The 25,909-nt window shown below is 39.3% G+C and overlaps 1 protein-coding gene across 1 annotated transcript in view; it reads left to right on the top strand.

Annotated features, from left to right (window-relative positions):
- kcnh3 (potassium voltage-gated channel, subfamily H (eag-related), member 3) overlaps window positions 1-25,909 on the top strand; it is a 133,831-nt gene that overhangs the window by 98,808 nt on the left and 9,114 nt on the right. The window contains exons 6-10 of the mRNA XM_044365413.1: window positions 1,582-1,739; window positions 2,420-2,621; window positions 9,613-9,999; window positions 14,455-14,654; window positions 16,069-16,318. Of these exons, the coding sequence (XP_044221348.1) occupies window positions 1,582-1,739; window positions 2,420-2,621; window positions 9,613-9,999; window positions 14,455-14,654; window positions 16,069-16,318 (1,197 nt within the window). The remainder of the gene's footprint in view (window positions 1-1,581; window positions 1,740-2,419; window positions 2,622-9,612; window positions 10,000-14,454; window positions 14,655-16,068; window positions 16,319-25,909) is intronic.

The raw sequence follows: 25,909 nt of genomic DNA, 5'->3' as shown, positions 1-25,909 counted from the left end.
GTTTTTAATGATGCATACGCAGCAGTGAAAGGATATGAGCCATTCACAACAGACCATTATGTCTCATTGCTTACTCATTTCCTAGAAAACAACAGGCCTCTTTGTCCCCAGCCTTGTCCGTCTAACTGTAGGAAATTTACATGAGTGCTCTTCAATGGACAATTTGCCTTAATGGAAAAAAGTGAACATAAACCCTCCATCAATAAACTTCTGCAATGAAATTATACTAGCCACCCGCAGTTAAATGGATGACTCCTGTCAGTCGATATCCCATTTGTTAGAACTAATAGGGCAGCGCGTTTATCAATACATTCACCCAGTCCACAATAGTGGATTGAATTTGTTCATTTCTGTTAATAAGATGCTTTTCATGAATTAACGACATCCTCAAGACAGGAATAGCAGGTTTTAAAGAGCTGCACTGGAGGTCTTGCATGTTTTAGCCCTTTAACTACAAATGCATATACTGTCTTACATCACAGCTTTATTTTCTACCTTTTGGGCAGACTTTGGTTTCTGTGCATTTAAGGGCAATATTAGCCTCAAAACCTGATTTAGATAAGAATTTATCACAATGAAAAGTTTTGTTACCTTCATTTTTCTGCCAATGGAGCATTATTTTTGCATGTAAAACAGATGTGAGCAGGGTTCATTTAGAAAGTTAGTCAAAAGCATTGCATTTACAAGCTGTGTGGTCAAAAATCAGACCTGGAAAACAACCAGTAACCAAGTCCACATAAATCATCATCTTCATCACACATCATCTTTAAAGCTTAGTCGTTTTCTTGAGTTAAACTGAAGCATTTCACTCTCAGGTGTCAGATGTCAGAGTGTCCTTGAATGCACCAACAATGTTGGTTAAAATGGTCCCTGCTTGTAGTCCTTTACAAGTTTGAAACCTAATTTTCACTGTTATGGATCACTGTCAGTTGTAGTGAATAAATGGAAACCAGCGGCTCGCTGGAAGGTATTGAATTAATCAATAAACTGATTTTGTGCTTTGAAAATGATCACTAATGTAAATCAAACACAATTTTTGATGAAGGCCCTGAGAGGTCCAAACCTGTCAGATCTTTAAACCAATGTGCCTGACTAAATAAAGTCTATTGATATAATATTTTTCCATGCGCTGACCAAAGTGCCTGAAGGATGTTTTAATTTCTGTGAACACTTTTAAAAGCACATGAAGGTTCCTTAGACTTACTCCATGTGAAAATTAGCACTTATTGGAGAAACACAATTTTGATTATTAAAACATACAGAACCTCTGCTATTGTCTTCTAAGTATAAAAGTAAAGGATAACACTAATAGAGTCAGTTTGTAGTTACTGTCAGTTATAGAATTTAACATTAGTTTATTTATTTGCAATATATATCTTCTTGGTTTCACAACATTTCTATAGGATTTGCTGATGTCTTTTTTTTCCTCAACTCATTATTTGGAGTGACTTCCATGTGATTCATTGAATAACCATTGTTCTATATGTGATTCATAGCTGTGTAATTATCATGTAAAGGTAATTTTGTCAATGACACTTGTGCTGTCACGTTGGTAATTCCTGCTGTTGTTGTCCTCTGCAGACATATTGCTGAACTTTCGAACTACTTTTGTGAGCACGTCGGGTCAGGTAGTGTACGACGCCCGCTCCATCTGCGTTCACTACGTCACCACCTGGCTCTTTGTCGATCTCATTGCCGCCCTGCCCTTTGACCTGCTGTATGCTTTCAACGTCAGCGTGGTGAGTCTCCTCTGTGTGTGTGTTATTGCGTGTTCATCTGTGGACATTTGTGTGTATGTATTGCTGTAACAAAGAGTGCAGCAGACTGATCTGTGTGATAAATCCGACCACTTAACTTTTAAATCAAAGAAAGAACAAGACTTGAATGTTGACATATTCTCTGTCTCCTCTCCTGCATTCATTTTACACACTAACACATTGATGGCAATGAGCCAACTTTGGAAAATGAGAACAGAAATGCATAATGTCATAGGCTCCCATGTGGATTTATTAGATCAACATTTCATCCAAACTCCTGCTCATCAGACAAACAAATGGCAGAGAGCCAAGCTGATGTTAGTGCACATACTGCAAGTCTAATTGATTTGTATCTCAATGTTCAGAATGTTGAGAGACTGAAAGACTCATTTAGAGTAAAATTCAAATTTGGAGTCATTTGAGAAATGTTTGCTTTCATATGAAGAATAAATTAAAGATCCATCTTTTCAACTACAAATTATGAATAGAACACAATGAAAGCAAGGAAAACTGGGTAATTTAGATCCATGGGTGTAAAAATGTTAGCACTTTTGCAGAGTGGTTAGTTAGTACACTTCAAGGATTACTTCAGTGTATAAACTCCTTCTAAGTTATTATTATGCTTTGCCTGAACGGGTATTGTATGTACTGTATCTGTGCAGTACTTTGGGGTCCACCTGTTGAAGACGGTTCGGCTGCTTCGGTTACTGCGGCTGCTGCAGAAGCTGGAGCGCTACTCCCAGTACAGCGCTGTGGTCCTGACCCTGCTGATGTCCATGTTCGCCCTGCTGGCCCACTGGATGGCGTGTGTCTGGTACTTCATAGGTCGCAGGGAGATTGAAAGTCCTGGCTCCTGGGATATTGGTTAGTACACACTCTTTTTTTTCCACCCACAAAGACAGACTTTAATCAGTGTAGCTACTTTAAAGGATTGGCTCACAATTTTTCAAGTCTGCCCTAAATCAATAGTCAGGCTCCCAAATGAACACTGACACATGCTTTTCTTGCTGTTATCATTCCTTCCGTTCATACTGGCCATTAAGAGATCCCTTCATAATGCACTTACAATGTAAGTGATAGGGGACAAAATCCACAGTCCTCCTTATGTGCACAAGTACATTTAAAAGTTTATTTGAAACTAAGAGAAGGAAATTTTTACTAAAAAGACTGTAACCGTGAAAGCTATCCACGTTATTTGACTGATTTCTGAAGCCTTATATTATCTTCAAATAAACTTTTAAATACATTTTTTCCAACACTGTGGATTTTGGCCCCCATTACTTACATTGTAAGCACATTTGAAGGGTATCTTCAATAGCCAGTATCAACAGGAGGAATGATTACAGCAACCAAAACCTGTTTCAATGTTCAAATGGACACCTGACTGTTGCTTCAAAAAAGACTTAAAAACTTGAACTTATCCTTTAATAAAGCCAAATAAAATGTCCCCATTAGGTATTTACAGTAAACTGTGCACTCCTCAAAGGTAAATTTAGTTTCTGTGGGGTTAGAGTGGTGGAAAAATACTCCCTGGAGCAACTTTATGGTCCATTTCTCTGGGTAGAGAGCTTTTAGTGTACAGTTTTTTATTTCAGTCAAGCTTCTAATTGTCACTGTGCATGCACTGTGCAGTAAATAACCTGCCAGTTCCCGACACCAGAATTTCATTTGGGCAAATTGAGCAAATCTTCAGCATCACAGTTAGATAGGATACTCTATCACTCTTCTCAATTATACTGCAAACTCTGTCCTTAGGAAATCATTTCAGGGTTCCCAAATGCAGATTAAATGAGATCTTATTTTATTGCAGCCCTACTTTATGGTTTACACTGATGTGATGGGTAGATTTTAACATAAAAATCTTGCCTAATGCTGCTTTAACTATTTGCACATTCACCTCCCCTGTCTCGCTTGAAAGAGTGATTGAAAATGACACCTATCTAACCCTATGCAAAGTGGTGTCAGTAATTTTGTATCCACAACACAGGCACAGAAGCAGTTACGTGGAGAGACAGCCCCTACGTGTCTCAATTTTCAGCACAAATGATGCTTTTAATAAGATGCCGCTTTGTTGATATTCCATGAGTTCCCCTGGGGTCAGCTGAGAAAATCCACGTGTAAATCTGTACTCTCGGTTTAGAAATCTGTGCACATCGTTTATAAAACATGCTCTCAGATTCATAATTCATATTCTCAAATTACGAACTATGTTATCGTTTAAAATTATAAAAACTCTGAAACAATAACAATAATTAAATACAATTTAATCAAATTAGCCCATACAGTAACCTAACATATGTGCATTTATGAAAATGTCATATATGTTATGTATGTTCATACTATATGCTGGAATCACATATATGACATATATTGGAATGCCATATATATCCATATACAACACTGGAAGTTGTTCTGAGTGATCACCTTTATCCTATGATGAAACATTTCTATCCTGATGGGAGTGGTCTCTTCCAGGATGACAATGCTCCAATTCACAGGACACAAGGGGTCACTGAATGATGTGATGAGTATGAAAATGATGTGAATCATATGCTATGGCCTTCACAGTCACCAGATCTCAACCCAGTTGAACACCTATGGGGGATTTTGGGCCAACATGTTAGACAGCGCTCTACCATCTTCAAAACACCAAATGAGGGAATATCCTTCTGAAGAATGCTATTCATCCCTCCAGTAGAGTTCAGAGATTTGTTGAACTAAATCAAAATTGGAACTTAATTTATAATTCAAGGGCACGGTTTACAAATCCGTGGGCATGGATTCATAATTCAAGGGCATGGATTATGAATCTGAGGGCACAGTTTATAAATCATGTGCACAGACTTTCTAAAAGGAGAGTACAGATTTACACACAGATCTTTTTTTTTCCTCAGCTGACCCCAGGGGGGCTCCGTACACAAGCATCTCTCAGCAGAGAATCTCAAATCCTGCGGGTGTCATAAAACCCAGGCATACAACCTGATAAACCTGTAAACACAAACAAACAGGCAGTTTCCAAGGGAGCAAACTTTAATCCTTTTGACTGTGAACTTGGGCGAAGATCAACATCAGTATCTGTGTGTCTTTCATTTTATTATACCTAAGTATCACACAAGCACACACCCACAGACACACAAGCATGCCCTTGAGTCAAACAATAAACTGCAAATGAGCGTGTTTGTGAAGCTATGGATGTCAGGGATATATCTTTTCTGTTTTCTATTTTCATTGAAGTCTTACTCGTTTTCTCACACTTGCGGTCGCCTTCTCCTTCTATCCATCCTTCCCTCCCTCTCTCTCTCTATCGCTCTCTCATTGATTTGTACCAACCTACCTATCATTATCCTTTCAGCAAACCACATAATGACAGACAGTAACACTGCCGTCAATTCTTGTCAGCTGTCCCTCAATTTACTATTCAGGCAGACAGAGTGAAACCAAAACAAAACAAACAAAAGCCCTGCTGCAGTCTGACCTTGCTGTGACACCAGCTGTGATTTACAATTGAGGTCTGATGTCTGCATGTACATTTGTAGTACTGTGGCTGTCAAGTCAGTCAATTGGCCTCTTCGTGGGAGAGCTACAGTTTTTGTCTGCAGGGCTTTCAATAATTCAAGGCCACAGCCATCCCTACAACCCCTCACAGAGCTGTTTTCATCGCACACACACACAGACACACACAAACACACACACACGGACAGATCATATGTTTTTTTGAAGGGACGTTTTAATGAATGATGCAAGGTTTGCCACTCATCTTGCCAGTTTTTTTTTACTTGAGACACCTGTCAGTCAAGCAATAGTAACCCTAAATGTACAGTATCCCTCTTTGATTTTTACATTAGAAAAAATATCAAACATCCATTAGAGGAAGTGCATCTTAAGGGATAAGGTTTGTAATATTCTATATTTTTCTTACTGTCAACAAACCATGAAAAGACAGAAGCTCACAGGGTGTTAGTCCATCTCTCAATAGTTTCCAACTACCCTACACTGTCTGCGGCACTCAGCCCCAAGCTCACTAGTTCCTACTGAGGATGTAAATCTTTAAAAATTGGTCACAGAGAAATAGTTTCTTTTTTCAAAAAGGTTTAGAAATTTCCTTAAGCAGTTGAGCGCTGTAGCTTTTAGCAAACATTACTCAACAGTGGTAAATAGTGCATTTGTTGGGGACTGTTGTCATGTGTGGATTAATACACACATTTGCTTCATTACTGAGTATTTACGGCAGCAGGAGTGTGTGCAACTGACTCAAAATAAACTATCACCAGTGTTGTCCTTTAAGGTCCTGGTCTCTACAGTCAGTCATGGTGGTTACCTTGTTGTCAGCAGAGAGCCACCCAGCTAGTAGTTTTGTTGTAACAGGAAATATTTAACAGAGGTAAACAGCAATGACAGTAGCACTCAGTGTTATCAGCCATGGAGCCGAATTGGCTTTTTAAATCATAAAGCTGTGTGCTTTTCTCTGTGGAAGCTCTCAGCAGACAAGCACACATGAGGCTAGTTAAACCTTCCAATGCTGCTTAATAGGACAAATGTCTCATCTGAAACCAATTTAACTCCTCATGTTGCTCATGCTGGTCTATGAATTGTCCGTGCTTGTCCATAATGATTTGCTTTTGTGGACTGAATGTCATCTGTCTTTTTCGTGTAAAAAGCAATGTGAGATTAAAATGTATGGTGGTGCTGGAAGCTTAGAGATGCATTAGCAGAACAAAGTTTGCTAATAAGACATATTTGTACCATTAACCCCGTTTCACAACAGATTGCAAACCATGCCTCTTCACTGAAGCAGAATAGGGTTTTATGAAACTGGATTGTGTGATACAACTAATACCATCAGAAGTCAGCACTGTCAAGATGTTTTGCTATTGACAAATGTCTCAAATTTGCATGTCAAAGTTCACCAACATTGAACTCTACATGAAACAGTTGCTAACATGATTTTGGTGCTGCATCATAGAGAGTATTATTAATTTTTCCATGATATGTTGATAATAGTCACTAACTATCTATATAAAGAAGAGATTACAGAGTGTTGGCAGAACATGCTGCTAGATCATTGGTCTCCCTCTAAGGTTTCTGTCCACCACATACAATCACAGAAGGCCAGAAACATCCCACCCACATCTCTTCCAGGAGTTTAAGTGGCTGATGTCTTTGCTGCCTCACTAGTAGTGGTGTTTGTTTATAGAAAATATTTATTGCAATACAGTACTGTGCAAAAGTTTTAGGCACTAAAAGTAAAGTGAGGATTCTTTCAAAAATAATGCCATTGATAGTTTTATTAATTTATCAGTTAACTTCATACAAAGTTCAGTAAACAGAGGAAACCCAAAATCAAATCAATATTTGCTGTGAGCAGCTTTGCCTTTAAAACAGCAGCAGTTCTCCTCGGTACACCTGCACACAGTTTTTCAAGGTTGTTTCAAATATCTTGGAGAAGTTGCCACAGTTCTTCTGTTGAATTCAGCGTCTCGGTTGTTTCTGTCTCTTCATGTAATCCCAGACTGACTCCATGATGTTGAGATCAGGGCTCTGTGGGGACCAAACCATGTGTTGGTGTAGATAGTTCTCTATGACTCTGTACGTATGTTTGGGGTCATTGTCATGCTGCAGAATCAATTTGTGACAGATCAAACGCCTCCCTAATGGTATTGCATTATGGATAAGAATCTAAACAGCTAAAGTACCTAAACCTTTTGTACAGTACTGTACATGTGGTTGCTCTTCAACATATAGTTAATTCACCCCTGCGGATTAATAAAGCAACTGAGTTGAATTTAAGTGAACTGAAAAATCAGAACAGATTTAATAAGTTTAAACTAGCAAAGACTAACATAGACAACTGAATCTACTGATTGCGGTGGTTTAATTGCAATTATTTGATTTCATTCCAAAATTTTGTTTTAAATTCTGTTTTAAAAGAGTACTACACCAATTTAGCGTTGCATTCCTGTAACAGTCAATAACAAAATCAATGTAGGAGAACCATATATATATGTCTTTTTTATTCAATGCATTCTTCTTCCATGTCAAAATCTGACGCCCGCATTGCCCACAGCGTAACTCGACGTCAAACAGTTCAGTTGGGTATTCTGATGTGTTATACTAGCAGTAGCTTATGCAGCCTTGAGATGAGGCAGAAATAAGGAGCAGTCTGCAGAGATCTGGTAAGCTCACCTCTGTCAAAAACTACATCCCCAGATTTTCTACACAGCTCCCTCTAGAGCCACTAAAGGCTTTATACAACTTTTTGATGGGAGCAGGAGTTCAGAACCATGGACAGCTCACAAGTGAGTTCAGTCAGTTTAAGCACTCAGGGGAGAGATCAGCACCTTGGACAGGGGCAGAGAGGCTGCAAAGGAACGCTGTGTACAGTTTTTACCAAAAACTATAAAGTTTACTTGGACATATAAAGACAGTAATATGGTTCAAGAAAATGTATTTCTAGTTTACCACTAACACAAACAATACATGACAAATTAATTGAGTTAAACCATACGAATACTGTCACATTACATAAAAAAAAATCCTGCCCTTTCACAGCTAAACAGTCACACACTGAAACCAGAAACAGAAACAGACATCTGCCTTGTCTTCTCCAGAGATGCAGACTTCATTATTGTGGTGCTGACATAACATCAGTAATGTCATCCACATTTTCTTATGCAACACAAGACAACAAAAAAAAAAAGTTTATGTTTTTCGATTTTGATCCGAATGCATGGACATGCATGGAATGTATCGTCTTAATCAGGTCCAAATTTCCTCAACATGGCAAAGGTTAAGTTGTACTAATGACAAAGTAATTAGGAAACTACTCAGGTGTTAAATCCTCTAATGTTGTTAGTTTAGCTGCTTGACTGGGACTCTGCTCAGAGCGCGATTGTCACTTCTGCTTAATTATGCTGGCAGGCTGGTCTCACTGTCTGGGAGCATAAGCATACACACATACACACACAATCACACACACACAGGGTCAAAGCTACTTGCCTGAAGCATGTGATGCCGGAGATCAATGAATGGATGCATCCATATTGTATTATTCATATTCCCTCTCTTGCTATCTCTCTTTTTCTGATTCTGCTTTCAGAGGCTCAGCTGGGTTTAGCCACTCCATACAACCTCTAACACACACTGCCTCTCAATAATTTATCCTTTCTCCTATATCTTCCTACTTTCTGTCCTTTCTCCTTCTTCCAAAATGAAGCACATTTATTTTTCAATGCCTCTTTTTATTATTATTATTAATTGTAATTAGAGGGCTTGTTTGCACTTTTGGAGTCATGGTTTTTGATTTGTTTATTTTGTGGTGTAAGAAGAGAAGGATGTACATGTTCTGGTGAACTTGATGAGCAGAAGGAGTAAAGTGTGTAGTGTGGGATCCACAGATCCAGGGCAGGTGCTACAGGGACTGATGATAGCTTGCCTCAGTTTAAGATGCCTATTGCCAAAAAGTGGACAGTACAGGACATATTCAGCTATGAACGGACTTTGTGTGCAGAGGGAGATGATACAGAATGAAGACATCTATTTAATTTATGGGTAACACTTTAAGTTTAACTTTACTTTAAGTCCCTCTATCTAGAATTTATAAGCAGATAATGAATGACAACATAGTAAAACACAGTTGTAATAATATTGCTGACAAATACTATACATTAATAAACACTGAGAATGTCCTTATATCTGCTTATAACTACATTATAGTGTGTTATAAACCATTTGTTAAATAAAATAGGTAAAATACATTACATTTTAGGAGTTACTAAAGAATTTTTTTAAATGCATCTCTCTCTCTCTCTCTCTCTCTCTCTCTCTCTCTCTCTCTCTCCCTCTCTCTCTCTCTCAGGTTGGCTCCATGAGCTGGCCAAGCGTCTGGGTAACCCCTACTTCCTGTCCCCCCTGACAACGCTGGTCCACACCACAGTCAGCAGCCTCCCAGCCAACAGCAGCCAGTGGAACGTGTCAGGGTCAGAGTTCGGGGGGCATGGCTCCTGGAATTCCAGCCAATATTACGGAAACATGTCAGGGGGCGAGGCCATGTCAGGGACGGACACCGGGGGTGGGGGCGGGAGTGGGAGTCTCAGGGTGCTGGGTGGGGGCCCGTCAATGCGTAGCAGCTATGTGACATCACTCTACTTTGCTCTGAGCAGCCTGACCAGTGTGGGATTTGGAAATGTGTCTGCCAACACGGACTCAGAGAAGATCTTCTCCATCTGCACCATGCTCATAGGAGGTGAGAAACATGTGCGTGTGTGTGTGAGTGAGTGTAAACCCTCTTCCCTCTTTGTTCCTGCACTTTGTATGCACGTTACTGTTTCCTCTAAGGGTGTGAAGCACTGCTTCTCCTCTCAGTCTTAAGTACTCACTCAGCTCATTATCTAGTGCCAGTGAGATATCAACACACAGCTGAGCACATTTTGTTCTGTCCCTCGCTCTTTTCTCATATTTTAACAAACAATAGACCCGTGCACACTTGTATACAAAAACATCCATTCACCATCTCATTTGTCTCACTCTCTTGATTGAGGGGTTTCATTGTGTATTGTTTTTGCATTAGTTTAGGTCATGAGACAAGTAATTAGTTTTTGATACATGCAGGATTTATCTAAAACATTTCTTAGCTTTGCAACACAGGACGTTTTCAACACAGACAGTAACAGACATACAGGATTGTGTGTCCTTGTTTTCTCATTATAAAATGGTACATTGCGCAAATTTTACAAACACAGATGGCTACATCCTCCAGAATATGACCTTGTATCAGCAAAGACCTAGTCAGTAACAATACCATTCAGTAATGGAGTTTTCTTCAAACCTGAGGTAAGACTTTTGAAAGTGGGTTCTGATGCATTTACTCAAAACTCAAAAAGCAATATACATAAACATCAGTGGAAGAGAGTCAGTAAAATGCTTGAATAGGTATTTGCCACACATTGATTCATATATATAGCCTACATTTTAGCAACCTGCGTACAGAGGATATATTTTGTATGAGCTCAGGTTCTTTGATCCATGAGTGGGAGCAGCGAGCATCTTTTCATACAAACACCCCTCATTTTTAAAGATAATTAAATATATGAATGAATTTTGTCATGAAACAGAAGATTAATGGAAGAAATCGGAAAAAGACATTCTACTCTGTCTTTCTCACTCTGCGACTGAGCAGACCTGACAGTCCATTATGGCAACATATTACTATAATCAAGTGAAGTGAATGATATTGCTTTGATGCAAAATATTGCTGATTGATTTTATATGACAATTAAAATATAAATGTGCACTGCAGTAGCTACAGTCATTGAGGCTATAAACAAAATAAAGCCTAATGGCTTATTTCCAATGTGGTCCTCAAACACAAATAAGCACACAAATGCATCTGCATGTTCAAAGCTCTCTTCATAATATAAAACATAGATTACAAATGATTGAAAAACCTCTCTGAATTTACTCCCTGGCTGTCATTAACCAGGCTTGTGGGGGAAATATTCCACAGTATGGCAACAGAATGAAAAAAATGTGTTTTTGTGTTTTGATTAAAACAGATTTTTGTTGAGTGACCTCTTGTGAAATAGATGAGTGTCTCTAATTACTGAAAAGTACTTTCCCAAATACATCAGGAGCACCCTCTTAATTGTCCCAAAGTACCTATATCGTCTCCATGTGGATGGAGTTAAATTACCCTTTTTTAACAATCTTTGTGCCTTTTGCCTTATTTTTAATGAGTTGAAATAATATTCTGCCAGTCTTTGGAAATAATAAGTTGGATAAATAGAGTATCTATTGGTGCTTGAAAGATGTGTTGGATACATACAGTACATACAGTCCTACTTATTGAGCTCTAATGCACATAGATTCTGATATGGACAGAAGGGACATGCAAAAGATGGAAGACATCATCAAGCATCAATGACAGCTCAGCTAATGTGTGTAATCAAAGCAAAGATCATTTTTGACATCAGTAACAATGTAGCATTAAGAACGTCACCCCCCTCCCGTCTTGGATCAAAGTGAGTGGATCAGGAGTGGAGTTGTTATTGTAAGGGTCATCATAACTTGGACGTTACTGATTAGGCAAATTATCTGCAGCTTGTCCAGTTGTTTAGTTTATTTGTGAAAGCCATGCATCATTTTATCAGGAGAATCCTGGTAGCAGCAGTTTGACCAGAGCTGCGATATCCGCCATTGGCCTTAAGTTCATTTCATCATTAAAAAATATATAAAATGGGAGAGTTTTTGGATGACTTGAAGATAGATTGGAGCATAACTTTACTAGCCCAAATCAACAGATTGAACGAGCAGACAGAGTGATAGAATCTCAGGTAAGGTATAAAATGGTTTGAAAATTGTGAATATTGTTTTAAAATTACAATAAAAAAATAAAAAATAACAAAACAAGTGTTTTTATATGCAAGTTTTATACCAACATACTGTATATTCAATAATGACAGCTAAGTGTTTTTTAAAGTCAAGCTTTTTGTGTTTCTCTGTGTTTTCGTGTGTATATGAAAGAAAAAAATAGATAGAAAGCAAGTGTACACACACACAACTGTGTATATTGTAAAAAAAAAAAAGTCCTTACCAAAATCAAAACCAAACCTACGCTCTTGCTGATGCATATACAATCAAGAGAGCTGAATGTTCAGGATGAAAGCAATAAATGAAGAAATGAGAAAGAAAGGCAGGATTTGAAAGGTTTATGTGGTGAGAGAAATGCAGAGATTTATGGTCAGAGGAAGCAATGGTTTGTGGGGATGTCTCAGGCTTCAGTGCACATTAAGTGGGCAGTAAGAGACCATACAAATACACACACACACACACACACACACACACACAGATGTTCACTATTAAACTTGTGAGGACATTGTATTGACTTGCATCTATTCCTTGGTGGCTAACTTTAACCAGAACTACCCACATGCAGTGATGTGGGCTCACATGTGATGATGTGAACAGAAACATTACACACTGCAGACAATAGATACCATCTGTTGTCAACATTTCTTGCATGAAACAATAATACAGTCTGCAGTTTTCAAGTGAAAGGTGCTAATGTGCCTGAATCTGTGCCATAGCCCTTTAAATGTTAAAGGGCTCCTATTATGCTCTTCCTTATTTTCCGTCATATATATAATGTTGCAATGTCGGATATTCATGTTGTAGAAATAATCTCTGTGAGCAAAAAGCACCAGTTTCAGACTGCTCTGGACACTCTGTCAGTTTCCAACAGTTTTTTCTACTTTCAGCGTGAGCTGATGTCATCTAGTGACTGATTTCGTTATATGGTCATCTGCTCCAGGCAGAGCGCCCACAAGTGCTCCAGCGTTAGTGCCGGAGTTCACTGCTACGCTCCAATAACATTATGGCATTTTTCCACTGTTTTGGGGGTAGTCACGCCGAGCCATGACTCGAGTTGAGCTGGCACACTCTGAGTGCATAATAATAATCAGGGCTGAAAATAGTTCACAACAAATGCACTGTTTACTTCCATTAGTAAGAGTAGAGTGAGATGTATTAAAAACTACAGTGCCAAGCTGTTTTAGGAAATTACTGAACCTTTTTCTAAAAAAAAATAAACTATATTGTTATTATTTTTTAAAGATTTACATGGGTTCAGGGCCGAGTGCCAGAGACAGGGGAGGGAAATCAAAAAATATTGAGAGATTAATGCATTTTTGGTTTTGGTCTCACAGGGGATTTGTTGACAATAAGAAAAACACAGAATAACATCAGCTTCATCTATTAGTAAAATTTGGGTTTTGGAATGAGTATAGGTGTTACTTTTGTGTTGTATTGAGTTTTAATAACTTTGCACTGGCAGTGATGTGTGTATAATTATGGTCCTCTAAAGTTAAAAAGGGAGACAAGAGAAAAGGGAAGATATGACATGACTTAATGAATCCCTCTGAATTTTATCCTACTGAGTTTGGAGTTCTCTAGTGGTCATCTGCCCTAAAGCAGTAACAGACAGATATTTATACATTTTTACACCAGAGTTTTCCAAAAATGTGAGTTGGGTCGCTCCGCCTTAGGGAGCAGTCATCCTAAAATAATGTCATTAGTCTGGGTTTCAGTGGACTGTGTAAGTGTCCTGTAGTCTAAACGCTGTTTCAGCGGCTTTTCTACTCGAGCAAGAATTAAATTTAGAGAGAGGGAAACTGCTATGCAGTACACTCAGGAAAGTGCATTATAAAATAGACAGCCCCAGTCATCACTTGGTGATATGTGGTTAGCTGTTCAAATTCAGCACAAACCTGACTGTGGAACTGTTTAATAAAAATGAATGTCACAACCACACAAGAATCATTGCTCATACTGGGATTAGAGTTGTTTTAGAATAATAATTGTGTTGTCCTCATAAGTGTTTTGTTCACTAGTAAACAACATTTGAATTATTTTTATTTCAGCAGTGTATTACTGCCATTGGTGGAAGCAGTAATCCACTTGAGGCAGTGCTTTACAGTGGTTTTAGAGCAGCTAAGTCGTTTTAAGCTCTGTCCTTTTTAACTTCTTGGGGCTTATAAAGACTTCCAACAAAGCTTCCCGCTGTGCAAAAGCATTATGGGATTTTCCTGTGGACCATTGTAGACATTAAACCTTAAAACATAAAAACATTAAAGTAACAGTAATTAAATCTGCATCATACTAAAAAACACAGCACCATAAAGAAACCTTTCCTCTGCCTTATCAGCACTGATGCATGCAGTGGTGTTTGGTAACGTGACGGCCATCATCCAGAGAATGTACTCACGTCGTTCGCTCTACCACACCCGCACCAAGGACCTGAAGGACTTCATCAGGGTCCATCGGCTGCCCAAGGCCTTGGAGCAGCGCATGCTGGAGTGTTTCCAGACTACCTGGTCGGTCAATAATGGAATAGACGTCAATGAGGTGAGTTATGATGAAATGTTATGACTTATGATGAAATGTTTATACCGATTCTGTCTTCAAATTAAAACCTTACCCCTGCATTAACATGAAGGTCATTTTACTTAAAATGCCATTAAAAAGAAATAGAAACAATATTTTGTTTGGGGGGGGCGTTGTTTCCTGAAGGTTTGAGATTGTATGTGTTGCTTGTTAGCAAGAAACAACACCCCGATTACTCACCGGAAAACCTTGCTGTTTTTCATTTTTCAGCATTTCCTACATTCACTAGAAAATAGATCAATAAAAAACATTGATCTCACCTGGGGTAATTGGAAAAACATGCCAAACTGTCCCTATAAGGTAGTGGATCCCATATGTTTTCTGAAACATCCCAGTTTGGAAGCTGATTTTTATTCAAATAATAACATTACCATGAGCATGGCCTCCCACAATGTTTATCTTTACTTCTTTTGTGCAAATGAATGCATGTGTGTTATATGGAGTGGAGCAGGTGGACCCAAATGCAGGAGACCGTAGGCAGAGCAAAGCTGAAGAATAATGCCTTTATTCCAGGCTCAGGTACAGGCAAAGTAAAACTGAATATAATTGAACAAACAGAGCAGAACAAACTGAACAGAACAAAGGATCCAACAACACAAAACTGAAAACCAGCACTTAAATACAAACTAAACTGACAAAGGGATGAGGTGCAGGTGGAACAGAAGAACAGGAAAGGAACTAATAGGCTGGGGAAGACACAGAGAGCAGAGCAGGGTTAACAAGACTAATGTAGGGCAGGTGTGGAGGGAGAGTGTGAAGGGAAAAGCAGGCTGGGGTCACAGGAGGAAAAACACAGAGGGAACTAAAAACCCAGAAACAAAATCCTCTCTACAGTACCTCACACTAACATTTTAAACCTTCAAACATACAAGTGAAACCAACATAAGAAACAACAAAAGTCTGACAGATTGTTGAATCATTTTAGCATTTTAGATATTTACAGAACATCACCCTTCTGTCCATCTACAGATACCCCTTCAATCTATCCATGAATATCGATAGCAAACAGATCAATAATCACAAAGGGCATCTATGGCAATGTAAGATCACAACACAGGATTAAACAGTCAGTTCATCTTAATATTCAAAGTATCTGTCCTTGTCCCACTCAGTCAAGACTTAACATCACAGGGAACAAAAAGCTGAGGGTCTCTAGTAGACTGGTGGATAATGGCAGCTAAGGAACATAGAGCCAGCAACATTTATACAGTGAAAAAAAAAAAAGTTTATTTGGCTTTAATTCATTTTTCCTGGTCATGTGAGGCCATGCAGTGACTCTGTTCCCCAGTCTGGGAATCACTGCTTTAAGGTGGCTGAAGATGACAGAGTTTCTGTGAAAAGAAGTGTTAAATGTGAACCTGCTCTGTCTTTACAGCTTCTGAAGGACTTCCCAGATGAGCTGAGGGCAGACATCGCCATGCATCTGAACAAGGAGCTGCTTCAGCTGCCCCTGTTCGAGTCAGCCAGCAGGGGCTGCCTGCGCTCCCTCTCCCTCATCATCAAAACCTCTTTCTGTGCCCCGGGAGAGTTCCTAATCCGGCAGGGAGACGCACTACAGGCCATCTACTTCGTCTGCTCTGGGTCCATGGAGGTCCTGAAAGACAACACTGTGCTGGCCATACTGGGTAAGTCAGTGGGACCAGGAGTTAGTTACAGGCAGCAATGTTCATGTTCATTTGAATGTTGTGGTTCCCCAAAAAAGACAAAGTTTTCCCTCTGCTGAGGTTTTGAGATATCTAAGATTTACAAATAGCCATAAAGGGGATGCAAGCAACTATTTAGATTTTATTATAGTCATTTGATTACTTTTATTTTTTCTAATATAATACAGAATTGTGTCTAAATTGTACCCAGAGGATAATAGAATATTGTGGAATTTGTTTAAAAATGGCATCTGCTGACAATGTGTCTGTGTATTTAGTCTGGTGGAGTGGGTCCTTGGAAATAACTCAAACAACATATTTGCTCCCACTTGTGTTTTTTTCCTTCAATATTCAAGCTATTTTTCTATTTTTTTACCCAAATTACCTCAGTCTATATTCAAATTAATGGCGAGACGGGAACAAAAACTGCTAATGAAGCGGCTTTAGTTGAAAATCCAGAGCTATTTGATTTGTTTACCGTCCGATTGCAGAATTACATTCTGGTTACCTAATTAGACTAAAATGCAACAGGGGTAGCCTATTATTTGAAGGAAATAATGTGTAATAGATTTGGATGAAAACGACACAGCAATCCCACAGTTTGACAATTACCTGTCAGTCTGAGATTTAATGAGAGGATTTGGTATGATCGTGATCTGCACTGTGTTGCATAGTTAATGAAAGGGAGAATTGTTCATTTGAAGAACACTGTGATAAGAGCCGGGCGAATATGTCTATTTTATATCAAATGCTGTTAAGGGAAGTAAAGACTTGAGGTCTTTGGAGAAAAAAAGAGTGACAGATCATCTCTCATTTCAGTGATTACAGTTAAAATAATTTCACAGTGCTGCGTTTGGTTTCATCCAATCAGACATGCAGAGCAACTTGATCTGGATTCAAGTGGAAATTAAGGTTGATGAAGGAGACAAAGGAAAGAAGGAGGAAGGCAGGACAGAAAGACAAATGTGATATGTGTGTTTCTGTGTGTGTGTGTGTGTGTGTGTCTGTGTATAGTTGTATGTATGTGTATGTGTGTGTGTGTGACACTGAAACAACAGGGAAGGCAGGGCTGAGAGACAGCTGATAAAGAGCTGCTGTTTGTGCTCTGCTGCTTTAGTTATCACCATGCGTGGCACACACACACAGTCACGGCTTCCCACAGTGTTAAGCCTGTGAGATATAATTCTTCTGTCCATTGTGAATAGAGATGCAGGAAGTCTTTCTATCAGACCTGACATATGTCAGGGTTGTATAGACACTGACAAAGAGATGAATGAATTAGGTTGCTCGATCACTTCTGTTTACTATTTCTCCTACAGATGGACAAAGCGGCATTCCAATTTTTATATTAACCAATGTTTAGTTCACTACTCGAAATCACTGTTCAGCTTCTGACCAATTCATAAAACATTTACAGCATATGTCATTGTGTGTGTCAAATCATCTGACATGCAAATTTTTTTCATTTTAAGTTCCTGACGGCAGCAAAAGGAAAAAACTGAGCAGAAACAGACAGACAAGGAAGAGTTTGACGCCCTCAGATACAAACTTCATCGAAGGATCAAAGTGATCTCCGAGAAGAGTGACGCATCAAAGTAAATCATTAAAATAAAAAAAAATTCGAAATTTCAGTATCACCACTTTTTCATTTAATTGTGTGCAAGTGTTGATAGTCTAACGATGAGTTTGACTGATGATGCATTTATTATCCAAGAACACTTCAAGGTTCAACAGTTCATGCAACTAGAGATCACACGTTTCATAGAAAACTCTGAAAGTCTTCCAGTCAAAGAAAAGTCTTCAAAACACACCAAAACAATGTGCTCTGCAAAGGAATGAGCTGTTTTGGAAATGGTTTGAAGGTGCAACAAAATTGATCTGTGTTGCTATATGAGCTGTCTTAGGTGTTTCAAGATTTCAAAATATTCTTTTTTCGTCGGAAGTCTTTACTGTCAGCCAGCAGCTGTGAATAGTGCTCTGTTCAGGGTGAAGTTGACGTTTTGTAGGCGGCTTGCAGGTATGTTTCATAACTAGGCACATGCTAAAATGAAATCTTAGTAGTACGATCTGCAATATTGTCTCAGTCATTACCAAAATAACAATCTGACAGCATTTAGAATAATTTCTATTTTTTCTACGACACAGAGGAATAAGATACATCAGGCTTTGGATGCACACACCATAGTTATAAGTAGGATGAGTTCATTGCTGGTTTGGCACTGCACATGAGATTTGTTGACAATAAGAAAAATATAAAAATTGCCAGCCTTATCCTTAAACACTTTGAACACCCTCAAATGGTGAAATCATTTGAAGCCACAAAAAGAAACATATAGTTGTCTAAGTGGTTAAAATGTCTTGACAAACTATGTACGTAAAAGTATGAACTGGTCAGGTGGAACAGGCGGTGATGGTGGTGTCACACATAAAAAATCCAGGTTTTCACACTCTGAGATCGAATTTTGATTAATGCTATAATCATGTAACTGTGTGAGGAAAACAGTGAGATGTATGGACCTAAAACCAGGGAGGCAGAGAGAGGATGAAAGTGTGTGTGTGTGTGCGTGCACTGGCATTTGTGAAAATTTGTCTCTGGAGATGTGAAGGTGGACTTGTGTTCCAGTGAAGACTAATATTAAACAGGACACTGATTTGCAGACAGTGTGTGGGTGGGAAAGTCAGAGAGTCATGTAGAGTCGGCTGCTTTTACCACAAATATCACAACCACCAGTATTACAGTTTACTTGTCATCTCTATACCTTATTAAAATTCAGACTTCATTTACTCCATTCTATCCATTTACCAAAGCATATGAATGCTTTTTCTTTCCTTTGTTCTCAGTATTTCCACCTTTTCTTGTCTGTGTGATGTGACCGCTGCACTTGTAGATTGATGTCAGTTTCGCAGGCTACCCATGTGCACCAAAAATGGATGGATGAGCAGGTAGATGAATAGATAGAAGGATGACCTGAAGAACTGATTGAACAGATAGAGGCCCTTTATAGGATGAGTCTCATTTCACTTTTCTTACAGCGGTAGAGCATCCATTCACGATACACGCACTGTCCGTTTATCTGGGACGTGCAACTGTGTCATGTTGCCTCTGTTTGTACTGATAGATGCTCTCCATATATGGATGCTAAGTTGGGATTCCCTTTGAGAGTGATGGATGAGTTTTAACGGCTAATGCATGGAAATTTAGGATCAGAGAGATGCGGTTTTGCCCTTCCCTGCTCACCATTAGCCTGCGTATGTTTGATTGATGAGGAATGCCTCTCATCACTGTCAGAGATGCTTATTTAGAAAGCAGCAGAGTTATAAAGTACTTGCCATTGGAGTAAAGGCCAAACCATAGATTCACGAGGACATGAAACATCAATAAAATATTCACCATATAAACAGCCATGCATCACATAATAGCCCATAAACTGCTTTTACTTATTATGTATTATTCTATTATTGTATTTAACATACTTAAGTGTACTGACCAATAGTACAAATAATCATCACATCTACACCATTACTACCACCAACCTACAGACAAAACACACACTCCATAGTTACATCTGCTAAATGTTTCCCACCAGTTTGAGGCCTTAGTGTTTAATTTAAAATGCACAATGTTACATGAAGATAAACCGTATCTTATCTTAGATGGGTAGATTTCATGAACAAATATTTTAAAAATTTTATACACGGTCACAAATTTCATCCATGAAACAAAGTAAAATATGGACTTGTTGAGTAGATTGTATATAACATCAAACACAGTCTACATGTTGATATTGATATGTTGATATTTTTTTCTGTTTCTCTACATTTAGAGGAGCCCATTTTACCGTGAAATCATTTATATTCATTTATTTGTTGCAGTTGGTGATTATATAATGTACACTTCAAGTGTCGCACAACATGGGACCTGTTCATCAGCACTCCAAACTGCATTTTTCCAGTGTTCAAGTGGTGGAGAGTTGTACACACCATCATCTCTGGTGTTATTGTATTGTTTTAATATTTTGGTACACTGATTGAATCCTTATTAAAGGGGAACTTCGGTAACTTCGGTTGTGTCTAAGTGACTAATGGGGACAACAAGTTTTGAAATTGATCCAGTATTGAGCGAGAGTGTTTCAGCCTGCAGCCATGAAATCGGCTGCAATGTAATCCGACGGGGCAATAGGACCCCGTCAATACCATGGATGTATAAAGAGGACTGGATACAGCGTTGGAGGTGAGGCTCCATTCATTCCTATGAAAGTTGCTTAGTGGCACATGAAGCCAAAAAAGTTCAACGGCTTCCACATTGCTTCCGTATCTATGGGGCCCATAGAGCAAGTGCACTAGTGACTTTCACAGGCCAAGCCAGCTACTTCCGGTTTAGCCCTCTGGCTAACTTGGGGATAAAAAAATTAAATCGTACCGCTCTACTAGACTTTTTAAAGATTCAGTCATTTTGCAGGGGTTGTGATGCTCAAAAAAACGCACCCGCTGATACAGATGTCTCTTCCACAATGTAAGTCTATGGGAAAAAGTCTTTTTGGGCCAAATAGCATCATGTGATGTTGTAATTACATGGTTTGGCCGCTATGTCATCTGGTGCTGTTCCTGGGGGCTTGGTCAATACGTCCACTAAAAGTAATAACCTAACCAAATCTCGCTCAAGAAGAAGTCTCATTCTGAAATCCCATGAGAGTTGAAAATGTTGACCAAATCAGCTAAATATTCAGCCATGACTTTGAAAATAGAGAGATAGATAACACTAAGCTATGCTTTCTGTACTCCAACACAACAAACTCCTCCTGGCACTCTTCTCTCCAACTCTGTCATGGATCAATATTTAGCTGATTTCGACACTTGGGAGATTTCGGAACGAGAATTCTCCTTGAACGAGACTTGGTGGGACACAATAACAAACAAGGTAAATAAAAATGTTTTATTTCTCTGTATGGTCCTTTCCATAATGTTGTCAGACACTTATTATAACAATCTGAGCATGTCAGTGGCAAAAACAAGCACTTTTAGTGGACGTATTGACGGGACTCTATTGCGCTGCTACTGGCTGAAACGCTCTTGCTCAATACTGGACCAATTTCAAAAACTGTTGTCCCCATAAGTCACTTAGACACAAAAAGATGGGAAAATAGGGTGCACCTTTAAAAATACCAAAGTTCCAAATTTCCCTTTAACTCAACCACCATCTTTACAAAGTTCATTATTGTTGAATTTTTTCAAAATCTTGATGCAAAGAGTTGTGTTAAAATGCTATGTGAATTACTCATACTCCAAAAACCTAGAAGTCCTAAAGTTATGAGTGACACATCCCTTATTTTTAGAAGTTTCCTCTATGTAACTCAGTCAGTTAGGAGCTACTTTTAGGATGTTTTGTGAGTAAGGCCCCGAACTGACTGAGGGTATTTAACTAAGCAGGATTAGAAAGTTGGAAAGTGTGAATAATCCTGTGATACTGGTTTGAATCTAACAAACATAGTATTTCAGCTAGTGACTTATGGAGGAAAATGGCTCGAAAATATAAATGGAGCTATTAGGTGGTGATATGTCATTGCTGTATAAGAAACAACAGAGTGAATATAGTTTACCCAACACTCTCTCTGGTAACATCAGAAGTGCATCTGCGTGTTGCTACAGAGATTCACTTTTATTTGAGGTAGTTATGCTTTCAGACATGCAGAGCAATTTCTGAAAGAAATGTGAATCAACCAACATCTAGCAGTTATCATACCAACACTGAAAAGAATCAAGCGAATAGGAAAATTGTGTGATCTGAAACACACCTGTGACAACAGCTTAGAATAATTTCTTTAGTTGACTGTCATGCAGGCTGAAATCTAATTTCCTCTGGATGTGCTTCAAAGCCGTTATAACACTAATCCAGCAAACAGGGCAAGCTCCTCTGAGGTGTGTTTGTATGAATGTGTAGGGGGGTGGGGGGGGTGGGGGTTACATGAGCGTTTATGTGTGTGGCAAGGACAGATGTACATGTCTCAAAAGTCAGTTTCTCAAAAGGTCAAGATGTATTGAATTAATGGTCTGTACCTGTGTGCCTGCATTTCCATGTGTGTCAATCTGTGTGTGTGTGTGTGTGTGTGTGTGTGTGTGAGATGAAGTGGATTTATCTTCAAATGCCAAGCCCCCGGCCTATATTTGATCTTGATCATGACACGCATGCACGCACGCACACACACACAAACACACATCAATAGACGGAATGCGGTGCTGTGCTGGTATTAATAATGAATAGATTTTACATTATTAAAGCACTTTGATTATTAATGCTGAAGTGTGGATCGAGCAGAGCCCTGCAGAGCCCTGCAGAGCCCAGGGTGCTCTTCACATGTTACAGCCCATCTCGGCCTTTACTAAGAACCTGCGTCTACAGCATTACACTGAGGAATGCCCTTGTTGATAATTAAAAAGGTTCATCTCAAACTGAAGGTCATTCTAACCAAATCTATGTCGGACTATTAGTGCAAACACAAAAAAAATTAATTAGAGCCAACATTTTCTACTTCATACTGCGCTGTGTAATGTTTACGAAATTCTGAAACATGAACACACATTCAATCAACTATCCACACACACACACCAATTAGCAGCAATATCATTTAAACCCATTGGAATCCATTTTATCTGAGCTGTGGTTGTTCTCCCCACATGTACAGTAACTAAGGAACAGCAATGGATCCATGCACAACTAATGAAACACGTTGGTCCCGCGGAGATGATGCAGACACCTGAGACTAATTTCCTACAGATTTCATTAAACCAGGACCAGTAATTTAATAATTTCATCAGCCTGTAAATTTCATCTTTAATTGACCTTTACTTTGACCATCCCACCAAATAAGTGTTATGTATGAAGGGATGTGTGATTTTAATGTTGTGTGACACACCTAGTTTAGGCTTAAAAATATTGACCTTTCCTTTTATCACACCCCATGTGAGGCACAGCTGCCTAGTTTGTAAGCTTGGCTGGATGAGAAAAGCAGATTTGTGGTCATTCTGAGCAGTTAAGACTTCAAGTTGAAGTGCTGACCTTTAATCATAGTGCCACCACTAGACCGATCAGCACAATATAGCTGTTGTACCACAGTTTGAAGGTCGTCCTGCCAAGTTAAAACTTAGTGCTGTATAGAGTTTAAACTGAAATTTCACATTTTAAAAGAAAAACTGGAGACAAATGAGTCGGCACGTTACATGAAAGGCTCAAAATCACCGGCATTGTTAAAATGAACCTCTTTTATGAGTTCTGTCTTTTTCGCATATACCCAGACACACAGATACAAACACGCTGAAGACGAGACAGATACACACTCTTAAATGTCACATTCAAGTGTTCATCTCCTGCTCAGTTTAACATTTTGCTGTGATTATCAGAGAAAGCTTTCCCTGACGCTGCTGTCACTCTCGGCTCGGTTGCCACCCATCATCTCTGCGAAAAAGACAATTTGAGCTGAATTGCGGAGGGAGGGGAGGGGTGGGAAAGAAAAGAAATGGAGGAGTGGAGATGTGAGTGATGTGAAAAAGACAGAGAGACAGACGGAGCATGTAAAGAGCCCATCATGCCAAATTAAGTAGAAGCACAGATGGGGGGGAAGGGGATCGAGAAATGAGGGTGCAGAAGAGGGTTGGACGGCGTTGAGTCAGACCTGCCAACACTCCCGTTTTTCCCGGGCCATCTCCCAGCACCCTCCTGCTTTGTTGTTTCTCCTGTAATTTGCATGGCCCTCAAACTTTATTATAGATAATCGTCATACATGGGTCCATAAGTTTTGTATGTTTGTCTGACGTTACCCAAGTTGCCAAATCGTCTATGAATCACAATCTACACACACAGTCCAAGCACTGCATACAATTCCAACCCATCTGTTGCCGCAACCTAGCAACCCACAACCCGATTCAAGGGGCGTGTGCACAGCTGCTCTCTGCACAGGCAGGTGGACCAGATAACTGTTGTCAAAATGTCAGGGCAGGACGGCATTCCACCTAAAAAAATCCAAATACACCTGCAAATTTAAGCAGCATTGGACTGAACAGTTTTCATAGGATCTTTCATAGTGTATGTATTAAACACAGGCTTGCTTCAATGTGCATCACAAACCTCGGCCTTGTGTTGAATTAGAGAGATATTGCTGCGCATTAAAAAACCTCACGTATTTTGAAACCTAAATGTTGGCAGGTATGCATTGAGTGGAGGTGGTTAGAGGTTCAGAGGATGAGAAGAGGGCCGTGTTCAATAGCTACTGTTGCTCACATGGCGTGCTCTGAGCTCCTGCTCACCCTACCTCTCTCCTTCCTTCTCTGTTTGTCACCCCCACCCATCCATTTCCCCTTAATCAAGCTGTGCCAGTCTGCTGCCACCCCCACACTGTGTCCCTCTCCAATTCCTCTCTCTCACCTTTCTTCTTCTCATCTTCTCACCCCTCCCTCTTTTCAATCCTCCCCCACACTCCATCACCCATTTTAGTTCCCTGCTCGCCTCTGCCCTACCTTGCCCTGCCTCCCTCCATCTTGGCTCTGTTCCTTCTCTGCTCATTTTCCTCCAGCCCCCACTTTCCACTCCCTTTCTTATCCTCTCATTCCTCCTCTCAGCTGTGCGGCGGTGCAGCCCCACAAGCACTCTTTGTTTGACTTTTCCCTTTTTTCCCCTCTTATACTGAAAAGGGCTTTCTCTGTCACAAGAAGAGACTGTATATAAAGATCTTCATATACAGACTACGATCACAAGCCTCACAAATTAATGACTATAATACATTTACATTTTCTTTTTGATATTATGTGCTCAGGTAACAGATTATATAAGAATACTGCATGGACATACTAGATGGTTATATAATGTTGAGGAATAAAGCGAATACTAACCTGAGCAGCACCATCGTTATCTTGTTACCTTGAGCAGCATTGTTTCTCCCCCAGTGGTTTAGTTGTGCTGTGAAATGCCAACAGGCAGCTTCTCTGCATTGTATTCACAGAACCCGTCAGGGTTTTCAAAAATAATCCACTCCAACATGATTACCTCAAAAGAAATGGTGGACGGTGCCCACAATATGTTCTGAAATACAATCATCTTTGCAGATCCTGTAATTGTTTTGAGTGGCTGAAGAAAAGCCAGAAGAAAAAATGGGTCTCACTGCAATAATGCTCAGAGAAAGAGTTACACAACTGGACATTGTTGTGCTAAAAGTCATTTACAATCATACGTATATTAAAGGGGTTTTTCAGCAGTCCAGTATTGTTCCATAAAGTCAGAGGACTTTTATTAAAAGAAGGAAAAAAATCGAAGCTGCATGGCCAAAAAACAAACCCATAATGCAACTTTGTTAGACGCTCCCTACTTGGTAAAAATGTGTGGTCTCTAAGCCCAAACCGAGACAACCCGAGACTCACGACTAGTATTAACTATATTGTCTAACTTTTGTCATGTACATCAGGGAAATACACCAATTTAATTGTTGCTGTGTCTGTAATTTAACTTACAAAAATCTGTATAGCTTTATCAATCTCATCCACACTTGACATTCAGGAAGATAGTACTAACTGTTCAATGAGCTTTGT

This window comes from Thunnus albacares, chromosome 11, assembly GCF_914725855.1.
Source record: "Thunnus albacares chromosome 11, fThuAlb1.1, whole genome shotgun sequence".
Lineage (NCBI taxonomy): Eukaryota > Metazoa > Chordata > Actinopteri > Scombriformes > Scombridae > Thunnus > Thunnus albacares.
This window is presented reverse-complemented; position numbering and strand designations above follow the sequence as displayed.